The 12,050-nt window shown below is 41.0% G+C and overlaps 1 protein-coding gene across 17 annotated transcripts in view; it reads right to left on the reverse strand.

Annotated features, from left to right (window-relative positions):
* Fam13b (family with sequence similarity 13, member B) overlaps positions 1-12,050 on the reverse strand; it is an 82,477-nt gene that overhangs the window by 5,886 nt on the left and 64,541 nt on the right. For 13 of the 17 annotated variants that reach the window (XM_006525849.3, XM_006525850.3, XM_030250435.1 and 10 more), the window contains 6 exons: positions 11,208-11,418; positions 8,198-8,327; positions 7,578-7,659; positions 4,752-4,981; positions 1,912-1,995; positions 1,570-1,665 (listed from right to left, as the gene is read on the reverse strand). In XM_006525849.3, the coding sequence (XP_006525912.1) occupies positions 1,570-1,665; positions 1,912-1,995; positions 4,752-4,981; positions 7,578-7,659; positions 8,198-8,327; positions 11,208-11,418 (833 nt within the window). Of the gene's footprint in view, positions 1-1,569; positions 1,666-1,911; positions 1,996-2,113; positions 4,438-4,751; positions 4,982-7,577; positions 7,660-8,197; positions 8,328-11,207; positions 11,419-12,050 lie in introns of those variants that run through there. The other 4 variants (XM_030250431.1, XM_017317886.1, XM_006525852.3 and 1 more) reach the window with 2 other exon arrangements.

Here is a 12,050-nt window from a genome sequence, read left to right on the forward strand (position 1 = left end):
CTATGATTGTAGGCAAATGCTATCACACCCAGCCCAAGTATCTTTATTCTGAGGTCTGAGAACCCCATAAATTTCTTTAGAAACAAAACTAAACCAAACAAAAACTAGGATGTACTCTTCATCCTAGCATGCTAGGTTATCATCACACGGCATAAGTATATCCCAGGACAGGGTCATGCTAAGTTTCACTAGCTGGCCCTGTGATGTGTGTCTGAGTACTACAGATTTCAGTTTCCTTCATGTTGGCATGCTCACTGGTCTAGCTCCTCAGAAGGCTGAGGCTGGAAAATCACATGACCTCACAGGTCGAAACCACCTTGGACAAACACCGCAAGACCCCACTTTAAAATAAGTTTTTTTAAGTGTACACAAATACAGGTAAGCATTATTTAAAATATTTTATTACATTTCTTTGGTGTGTGGTTGGGGGTGGGGAGATGGTGTGTATGTGCCAAGCATGTGTGTGAAGGTCAGAGGTCATCATACTTGATGCAAGCTCCTTTACCTGCTAAGCTCTCTCTCTCTCTGGCCCTGTGAATTAACACTGTTTAATTTTACTTAGTTTATTATTTGTTTGTATGTTTGTTGAGACAGGGTTTCTCTGTGTAGTCTTGGCTGTCCTGAAACTCACTCTGTAGACCAGGCTGTCCTTGAACTCAAGAGAGCCACCTGTCTCTGCCAGGATTAAAGGTGAGACAGGGTCAGTCTCTCCTCTCTTCTCTCTGTCCTCCCTCTCCTCTCCTTCTCCTCTTCCTCTCCTCTCCCTCCCCTCCATCCCCCCTCCCTCCCCCCCACCCCAACCCCCTACCTTATGTAGACTATGCTGGCCTTGAACTCACTGAGATAATCTGTCTCTGGTGCTAGGATTAAAGGTATATACCAGACACTTCATAATCGGTGTTATCTTAATGGGTTCTTTCTTTAAAACCAATTTTTAGGGTTGCCAAGCTTGACAACCTTGAGTTCTATCCCCAAGAACCTACATAGTAGGAGAGAACTGACCCACCCCCCACTCTTCCCTCTGACCTCCAACGCTCTTACCATTGGCACACACACAGCCCTTTAAATAAATACATGTTTAAGATTCATGTATGCTATAATGCGATCGGAGGTAATGATGACAAATCTATGCAGACAAGAACTGAAATAGAGACTAGATGAGGTATCACATACAAGTGCTACGCTGCCATCTATGCAGGTAAATCTGCATCCAGCACTGCCTAGATCTCAGCATCAGTCCTAGCTCGTGTGTGGTCTGTAAAGACTTGGTGCCACGTGCATGTAAGTGCTCACAAGTTACCTAATCCACAATCTCAACTGAAAACTTCTCATACTTGGCTACTTAGGTCTCTAATGTACTAAAATGTGCCGTTGTTTCTTCTGTCTTCTTTCTTAAATATACGTTGGCAAAATGAACTGAAGAAATACTTGTTCCAGACATGGTAATGCATCCCTATAACTACAGAACGTACGAGTTTTGCTTGTTTGGGCTAGTGAGTTCCAAGCCAGTTTTAGCTACAAAGTGAGGCCCTGTCTTTAAAAACAAAATCAAGCATTTGTTTTACTTACAAGGACAGGAGTAATGCTAGCTCTTGTCAGCATCTGTTTTACAAGCCTGTATCTATCATAGAGAGGCTTAACAATGTGCCTTTCTTCCCTGGTCACCTGAAGCCAAAACAAAAAACAAAAAACAAAACAAAACAAAAAGTGAAGCAGAGTAGCCTTACTATCAGGAATCTAGTTATCAGAGACATAAGCAGTGTGACTCCCTCACCCCAAATTTAATTAAGTATGCAATCTCCCACCTACTGGAAACAACGCTTGATACAAATGGCGCTAAAGAACACAGACCACAGAAGTTATTCATGCTCTTCTGAAGAAATCAAATTGTCTTATCAAGAAAAAAATTACCGGCCTTCCGTGTTGACTTTCATAGTAAAGCAGACTTTTCTGCAGAGACGTTTTCTCTTCTATCAAATGATCTTTTGTCATTTTCTAGAATGGGGGAAAAGCACTCGTGTTAGTATTCTCCTCACGCCCGCCATGTAATCAGTTAGGTGAAAGGGTAAACGGTCAGCAATATAGACTAGGCAAATGCATTCTTTTTTCTGGATTTGCAGCAACATTTTTCAGTCTGCTATACAATCTAAACTTCCTAGAATGTCAATGTATAGCTTTTTATGGCTTAATTTATATTTTGTGTGATTTATGAATGTTAGTTTGGGCACCTTAGCCATCTTGTGCTCAATATTCCAATCTATAAGTAGTACTCCACTCTTGCTCAAAGGCCTGTACTCACTGATGTAAGAGCCCTGGTAACAGTGCTTCTGCAGCACACAGGGGCTTCCACACCTGCCCGACATTTGATAAAGTTGTGAAGTCTTTCCTTACGACAACCTCAAATATGGACAGCTAGCAGACTCAGCAGGTTTCAAAGTGCCTGACCCACAAACCTAAAGACCTTAGCACAATCCAAGTTCAATCTGCAGAGCCAATGGGAAAGGAGAGCTAACTCCTTAAACACCCATATATATCTCCATCCCCCGCCCACATACACACACACACACACACACCCCGGGGGGAGGGGGGGGGGAAGGACGACCAGAGACAGACAGACAAGTAAATACAGGCTAGGCAGAGGCCTATAATCCCAGCATTCCAGAGGCAGAAGCAGGAAGAATCTTGAATTTAAAGTCAATGTGGCCTTCATGATATGAGTCTTTCTCAAAAAATCAAAGACTGCTAATGTAATTCAGTGGTACATGTGCTTAGCTTTGGGCAAGAGCCCCTGGATTCAATTGGTTCCACAAATAAATATAAATGATAGATAGGTGGGTGGGTGGATGGATAGGCAGACACTAGAGGGGGGGGGGGTGAGGGGAGAATAATAATAATAATAATAATAATAATAATAATAATAATGTAGATGCAGACACACATTTCAGTAGACAAACAGATTTTATGAGTCCATGTCTCTACTCTACTAAGGAAACCCAAAGCAGTATAGTGTACAGATCCAAGAGAAAGCTCAAAATGTCAATTTGCAACCTTAGACCTCTATGACCACATTTCCCTTTGCATGGATGGGCATACTCTCTACAGTGTAACACACTTCTCTTTTAATACTCTGAATGGTAGAGAGGACAGAAATCCCTGGGTATATTTGTATATAAAATTTTCCTTCTCCTCCACAGGCTCAGCCATTATCTTAATGAACCAATTCCACAAGATACCCTTCAACTAGACCAAATAAATTCTACATATTTCCAAGAATGGCTAACAGTTCTTAGTCTCTCACTAGAGGAAATTAGAGATTACAAACAATTCATCTGAGAGTTGCCCTGTATAACAAAATCATTTCAGATTATATTCATGTACTAGGCAATAACAGAGTGCAGACCTTATAAAATACTGTCATTTTATTTTCAAGTTTGAACCTTAAATCTAATAAAGCTAATGCAATCAAAAAGCAAGAGGACAAAAAAAAAAAAAAGATGATGCAGAGGAAAGTGATGAGAATGAGTAACTTAGCCCTGTTCAAGGGAGACAAACAGACCAGTATTGACATCATGAGGGAGGGAGGGAGATATATTCTGAAATGTGTCTGGTTCACCACTTCCTAGACTAAGATTCAGCTGAGACCTTTCCCCAGCAACCCCATCTCTCACATGACTTGGTTACCAAGTGCTCTGCCCGGATGCCTCAGAGGGCTTTCTGGAATAGAGGGGCTTGTTTCAGGTGCAGTGAAGTCTTCAGAAAGTACGGCAGAGACCAACAGAACAGAGCACGAGACAGCTGTCTTTGGCCTCCATGCATATGGAGGTGCATGAACCCACACGTGCATACTCCATACATTAAGAGTAACAGTTCCTGAAAAATGTAACTCATGTACTCCTGATACCAATAGATCAACTGGTTTTGTTGTTTGCTTTTTTTCTTTTTGAAGAAAAGGTTTCTCCATGTAGTTCTGGTTGTCCTTGGACTCCCTAGAGATCCACCTGCCTCTGTCTTCCAAGTGCTGGAATTAATAGTGTGCACCTCTATTGCCAAGCTTGTTTTCTTATTTTAAGATTTATTTATATATATATGAGTGCTCTATTTCCATGTATGCCTGCATGGCAGAAAAAGGCATCAGATCCCATTATAGATGGTCGTGAGCTATCATGTGAGGGCAAGAAATTGAACTCAGGACCTCTGGAAGAGTAACCAGTGCTCATAACTTCTGAGCCATCTCTCCACATACATACACACACCCTTTTCTCCTTTTCTTTTTCTTTTCATCAGGGTGTCACGTGGCCCAGGCTGGATTCAACCTCATTAAGTAGCTGAACTCCCAATCTCCTGCCAATTCTCCAGTATTTGCATTACAAATATGTGTCACTATGCCAGTCTTTCAAGACAGTATTTTTTCCATTGGCTAATATCACATCTATATTGCTGGGAAAGGAGAAAAACAAAACAAAACAAAAACCAAGTGACAGATTCCTCGTGGTTTATGCCAGATACCAAGAACTCAATACACACAGCTATTGCTCAAACTTGGCCATTTTCTACTCTACACATCCGTCTCGCTGACAGTCTGCAACATGCATTAACATACAGTAAGTACTCTAGGTTTAAAAGCATATTTTGGAGTTGCAGATCTGCAGGGTAGAAGAGTCAGGATACCTAGCTCTCACCCTGCTATGCTGGCCAGTTTGTTTCCAGTGTTCTAAAGGCCGCCCCAGGCAGAGCCTACAGCTCAGAATTACCTTGATATCCTCAGGAAGGTGCCGCTCGGCACGGTTCTCCTTCAACCGTTTGGTAATCAGCTCAAGAGTTGCTTCTTTCGATGGCGTCTTCTCTTTCTGAATGACTCTGGGCTCACCTTCACTCTCGCCGTCCTCATGGTCTAGAGAAGAGCCAAAACTTTTTGGCAGAGTGTTACTCCGAGGACGTGTCTGAGGCGCAAATTCTCCATCAGAGTTTTTGTGTTTTGCATCTAAATTTCAGAAATGAGAGGCTTGATAACCCAAGGCTCACACATTTAGCATGCAGTATACTTGTCCTTTCAAACAATGCCCACAAGGAGCCCAAGGTAAAGCACAACCCTGATGGAAAAGAAGTGAACGCCGGGTTCATAAAAGAGCGGAGCATGGGCAGGGTGTGGTGGCACAAAGCTTAATCCCAGCACTAGGGAGGCAAAGGCAGGGGAATTTCTGTGAGTTCAAGACCAGTCTTGTCTACACAGCAACTTCCAGGACAGCCAGGGCTATATAGTAAGACCCTGTCTTAAAAAAAAAAAAAAAAACCTTGAATTTTATTTTTGATGATTGAGGAAGATTCACACTGAACTCTGGTCTGCCCACAAACACAACAAAAAAATAAAATAAAATAAAATAAAATAAAAATGGAGGAGTCAGAGTTGTAAAGAGAGCATGCTTTGGGGCAGGAGCAATACTAGATGAAGTTAACAAAGGCAGTCTCTCTGAACGGTGTGTTCTGGTTAACATGGAGCTAAACCTAGCATACAAGACTGAGGGGAAAAGCACTAGTGCCCAATTGAGGCAATAGCCTAGACAAATTCCTCCAAATCTGAGAACAAAAAAAAAGAGACATTAACATGATAAAAACCTACCAAGGGCAGTCTGTGCAAGCCCTTAAGAGCCAGAGTCTGGAGTCTAGATTTACAATAATTCTACGTAGAGGATTTTAAATCCCACTTAGAGGATTTTAAAAAGAGTAATTATTTTTTAAAGATATTTCTGGTGGCTGTGCAAATGACGGACTGCAAGACAGTAAGAGTGGACGAGAACTGGGACAGTACACTATCTAGGCAATTTAATGGTAACAGCAGCTACAAAGTGGTTTAAATAAGGAAATGCTTAATAGAATAAGGAGAAATAATCCTTTTAAAATAAGATTGCAAAGTCCACAAGAGAAACAGTGTCTGAACACTTAATACTTGAAAGATATCAAAATTTCTACACTGAGTAAAGCTCAAAAGAATGAATCAGAAAAATGATACAAACTGTTAATGGCTGTCTTTAAAAGTAGCTGTGATTATTAAAGGATACTCAGAATAAATAGAATTTCACAATAGCAACACTATACTAACATCCAAAAACACATAGCATACTTTATGGTTTAGAAAGAGTTCCCAGGGGCTGGAGGGACGGCTCAATGGTTAGAGCACGGGCTGCCCTTCTAGGGGACCCAGGTCCAGTTCCCAGCACCGACACGGCAGCTCACAACTGTCTGCAATTACAGTTCCAAGGGATCTGACAACATAGGGCCTCCCACATGGCAGGCAAATATTCTACCATTGAGCAATCCTCCTAGCTCCTAATTATATCATCTTAAGATAAAATTTTACTCCCTGCCCATGCATAAAGACCTTAATGAAATACCTACCAAAACCCAAATCATCTCAGTATTTGGACTATATTTCAGATAACTATATAGGATCAGTTCATCTATGAACACAATCTAGATTATCTTTCAATAACTCACACTCATGCAAATAAAGAGACACTGGGAAGAACACAGCACAGAGATTCCCATATCTCTGTCACGGGATACTTGATCACACTTTGAACCCCAAGATTGTGGTATTTACTGAAAAGCCCTGTTTCTAGTTGTGTGGCTCATCCCTTAGCCACGCAACTTTAATCCCTCTGGCTGGAATATAGACATACCCTTAGTACCTTTAATTCCAAATGATGAAGGTAAAATTAGTTGGCAGAAGAAATCACCCATCTTTGAAAATGATGTCTAATTAAGTGGCAGACAGACAAAGTGACAAATTAGAGAACGCTTTGATAGACTATGCTATGCCGAACTCTTATAAGAAGAGTTGGGAAGGGGAAAGAAGGAAAGGGCAGCTACTTAAGAGAGGGGGGGGCAGTTTTACTGGGATAGTTACAGGGAGGCAGGTTACAGAGAGAACAAGCTAGACACAGTGAAGACAGAGCAAGTCAGGGAATGAGAAGGAGCCAAAAGATGAGAACAGATTGCCAAAGTTGGGATGAGGCCACACAGAGCTATTCCGGAGAAACAAAGAGGAGCCAGATTGAATCAGTCAGCTTGGAGAGGAGTGTGAGCCAGAACAGCTGAGTTGAATCAGCCAGCTAGAGTTCAGAAAAGAACTAGAAAGGATGAGTTTATTCAGTGTCAAAGGCTGAAAACATTCTAGGCCTAGATAAGACTGTATGGAAGTTAAGAGCCTCCAGGACTAGGCCTAGGTTAGGAGATGAGGCGGTAAGCCTTAGCGACGACAATTACCTCAGGGAATAAAAGTTACATTTATATTTCTTAATATACACTACTGGTGTTAATAGAACAAAAGAAAACTTATCTTTTTCAAAAATGTTCCAAGATAGAGTTATTATTATTATTTATCTTGGTTTTTTTTTTTTAAAGACAGGATTTCTCTATGGAGACCAGACTGACCTCAAACTCAAGAGATCTGCCTGCCTCTGCCTCCTTAGTGCTGGGATTAGAAGGGTGTGCCACCATAACTCAAAAATTATAGCTATATTTTGCACAGAATTATAAATGTTTTAAAGATGCAGATTTTCCACAAAATGCACTTATACCTTTAATTTGCTTCCGCAATTTCGTAAGCTCTGTCATCCATTTTAATACCTTCGGATTGGCTGCAATGTCGCTGTAGGAGGGCTGCAAAGTTACGGAATAGGATCACTGACATTTGTAATGCCCAATAGTTATGTTAATTTATTCCTCATGGTGTTTACAGTTCCCATAGCATAAAATTTCATTCAATTCTCACTTTATTTTAATTTGATATCAAGCTCTTCTAAAGCAGGTCATACAACTGGAAGGGGCCAAGTCTGAAGGCGGGTCTTTCCTCTCTGGGATGAGACGTTACACACAGGGTCTAATCATTACAGACACACACTGTCCTCATTTCCTCCTCCCCTTTTGTTAGTGTGGTTTGTGTCAGAAAAGAACATTAATTTGTTAAAGAATTTGGTTTACAAATTCCAAAAACTTTGCAAATGGAAACACAGAAACACGTTGGTACAGTACTAAGAGCACTGTCACAGAAATCAACAACTAAGGGCCCATTGGCTCTCCGGCCTGTGTGATCACCACTTTCCCCAGCATCTCACATGTGCTCTCTTCAGGAAAGAACTGCAGCATGCTCTCTTAAGACATGAATTCAAGTTTGTTCTAGGCAGCACTACAAACTTACCTTGCTATTTCTTTCCCTTTCAAATTGCTCCTCGAATTGTCTGATTTTTTTCTGAAGTTTCTTGACCAACTGATATGGTGTTCTGTCTTCTCTTTTCTCATCTTTTGAACTGAAGGATGACCTTCGAATTCTGAGTTAAAACAACAGACCAACACAGCACATTAAGTTTTCAAGTGTCAACACAGCATTACTTATTGTCCTGCTGTGTTCCTATTTCCAGTAAGGACATTTTACAAGTGAAGGGAGAAGCCAGCATGAAGGCATGAGCAAGTAACACAATAATAATGGTAACAACCATCTTAAGTAAAATTAAAATTCTATTACTAAAGGACAGTCAATAAATAACTTGGCTACACACATGGTTTATCAGGCTGGAGAGATGACTCTGGCTGCTCTTGTCAGAGGACCCAGGTTCAGTTCTTAGTACCCACTGGCATCTGTAATTACAATCCCAAGGGATCTGACACTTCCTCCGGGCCTCTGGAGGCACGTCACTCACATACACAAACCCACACACAGAAAAACACATACAAACATAATTAAAATGGGAGGTGTACTGGTTAGTTTTGTGTACACTGGTTAGTTTTGTAGACACGAGTTGGAGTTATCACAAAGAAAGGAGCCTCCCTTGAGGAAATGCCTCCATGAGATCCAACTGTAAGACATTTTCTCAACTAATGATCAAGGGCTGGTAGTCCTGGGTTCTATAAGAGAGCAAGCTGACCAAGTAAGGAGAAGCAAGCCAGTAAGTAACATCCCTCCATGGCCTCTGCTTCAGCTCCTGTTTCTTGACCTGTTTGAATTCCAGTCCTGACTTCCTTTGGTGATCAACAGCAATGTGGAAGAGTAAGCAGAATAAATCCTTTCCTCCCCAACTTGCTTCTTGGTCATGATGTTTGTGCAGGAGTAAAAACCCTGACTAAGACAGGAGGGCAATATAAAATGTATTTAAATGACTAAGATTTCTTATTGACCCCCTGATCATCATTTAGGCAAAATAACCCAGCCTATAGGAAGGTGGTGTGCTGTGTTATTGTAACCCTGTCAGAAGTTTTGTATTGTTTATTATTTCTGTTGTTGCAGTTGCTACTATTTTATGTGTATGGGTATTTTGCCTATATTGTGTGCCCAGCATCTTCAGAGGCCAGAAAAGGGCATTACGCCTCCAGAACCGGAGTTACAGATTGTTATAAGCTACCATGTGGGTGCTGGGAACTGAGCCTGCGGGTCCTCTGCAAGAGCAGCAAGAACTCTTAACCACTGAGCCATCTTCCCAACCCCAAAGAATTATAGAAGAGAATGCTACCTGGATGTTAGGAAGTGACATTGCATACATGTTCTCCTACTGAGGTTAAAACCCTGCGTTTACATTCAATGCTGAGAATAAAAACCCAACAAAAACAGACACAACAGTAATAGAAAAAGCCACACAAATCATGCAGCTCACAGTAAAGGCTTCAAATGGTATCTTGCATTCTGAACTTTACCAATAATAGGTTCACTATCTCATTCCAGATATCTCCACACTAAAGCTGTAAATAACTTGTAAAAAATCTACACAGGAACTAGGCAAGTGAGGCATGTTGCCTAGCTCCTGTGTAGAATTTTACATTTAACATCTGTCCCAGTTCTTCAACATTCCTTAGGAAAGTATGCCTCCAGATGAGCCACCTGGGGGAGCTCCTACCTCAGAATGGAGGCAGACCCAGAAGCACTGGGGTGCCTCCAATGAGCCTTTCTATTTATGAGCTATAGATAACAGGCTCCAAAGTCTCATGACGCAACTTGTTCCCATCCCAAAGAAGTCTTTCTAAGCCTTTTAAGACAATGTTTGTGTTATGGACTGACTATGTAAGTTTCCCTTTCACTGTAAGTCTGCAGACTAGCAGGAAAAGGAGTATTAAAGCACAACCTATGGCTACTCAAATTTTCTAAAGATATAGCAGCAACCCTGAAGCTTGCCTCCCTTCATTTGGAGGCATTCTTTGGAAGAGGTTAATAGTCATTAGTGTCTGCTCTTCATGTGCACCATCAAGGGTCTATCTTCTCTGACCATCAAAAAGGTTTCCCAGAATGATAGGATGCTTGACAGACAAAGACGTTTGCTGTGCAAGCCTGATGACCTGAGTTTGATAGGCAGACCCCAGGTCATGGTGGAAGGGAAGGAGCTGACTCTACTATGTTGTCCTCTTCCTTTCACATGTCTGTCACAGCATGAGAGCTCCTGTCCCCAACACAACATCATAAAGACAGTAATAGTAACACATTTTAAACTTATCTGAATAAAAATAATCAGAGATTCCATTTTCAATAGCAAAATTAATTTGTTAAACATGAATGACAAGCTGTGGTGTTGGTTCTTAGCAAACTCTGGTTTCTTGATACTGTTCCAACTCCATAAGCTGAAAAAAGCATGCCAGTTTGAATCTAGAAGACAGACAATGCTGTCTTGGCACTGCTGAGCCAAATGAATGCCAAATGACTGAAGGCACGGGACTCTACAGGAGAGACAACAGTCCCTTTTCCACGGAAGTTCTCTTGCCTCTGCCAGCTTGGACAGTTCATCAATTTTTCTTGTTGTTTTTCTTTTTTGCATTTTCTTTTTGTATTCCCCCCCCATAACCCCCACCCCACCAAGAACGTAAAGGTCAGAGATCCATTTGGCAGTAGACACTCAGGCCCACTCAGTGGTGTGGCAGCTCCTCTAGGATGTATGTGCATTCTATGATGCTACAAGATGCCAGAACCACTATATCTCAAAATTAAGATTCAATTAGAGCAGTACAAACTAGTCAGCTTCTCACTTTCAGAGTTCTGCACTCCAATTATTAGTGAATACATGAGGACTAAACCACAGGAACCACCTACAGTCTAACAGTAAACCCCAAGTACTACGTAGCTTCAATAAATTCAAAATACAACAGCAGTCGAATAGACAGACAGATTTACAGGCCTGGAAGGATTTGTGTAGAGAATAAGAACTGCTTTTCAAATACAAGAGATCCCATACCTAGTGAAGGAAAGTGCCTTTGACGAGAAATCCAACGCTTCTGGATCATGTAGGAAACGTTGGCTTTGCCCAAAATCTAAACTACGATGAGATAATACTGGAGGGCAGTCCTCTCCCAGGGGGTGGTGAGTCATCCTGGCAGCCTGTGGAGACAGCTGAGCTTCTCCAGACTCACAGTCTTCCTGCCAAGACTTAAATGCAGGAAACGGCTCTGTGAAACAAACACAAGGATAACACTAAGGGTGACTTGAGCCTATATAATTGTATAGTGGGTTCATTTTATACATAGCAGGGGAAAACATCAGAGCAAGAAATACTAGCATATTTATACTGCCGCCTGCTGCTTCTACATTCTTCATATTCGTTCACTAAGAGATACTGCTTATACGCCTAAACCCACTAACAAAAGCAAGAAAGAGCACTTAAAGTTTTATAAATGTAATTCTAAAGATGTTATATAACATAATCCTAACTCAGTATTCTAAAGATGATATACAGAAAAACATTTTTTCAAATACAAGTCTTTCCTTAGAAAAAGTGAACAGTCTCTCACTATCAGATGGTGACAGGCTATGTTAATATATGAAAAATTTCCCCACACTACACAGAATACTAAGAAATGGAACTAATGCCATAAGAATTCTAATATTCCAAATAAGGAGGTAACTTTAGCCTGTCTACAATATGTTAAATAATAAGAAATAATGTTAACTGTTAACATTAAAGTAATGTTAGTTATTTCCTGTTATTAGGTTCCTATGAATAACACACACACACACACACACACACACACACACACACACACACACACACACACACACATTTTAGTCCCACAACAGTATT

Source organism: Mus musculus, chromosome 18 (genome assembly GCF_000001635.26).
Source record: "Mus musculus strain C57BL/6J chromosome 18, GRCm38.p6 C57BL/6J".
NCBI lineage: Eukaryota > Metazoa > Chordata > Mammalia > Rodentia > Muridae > Mus > Mus musculus.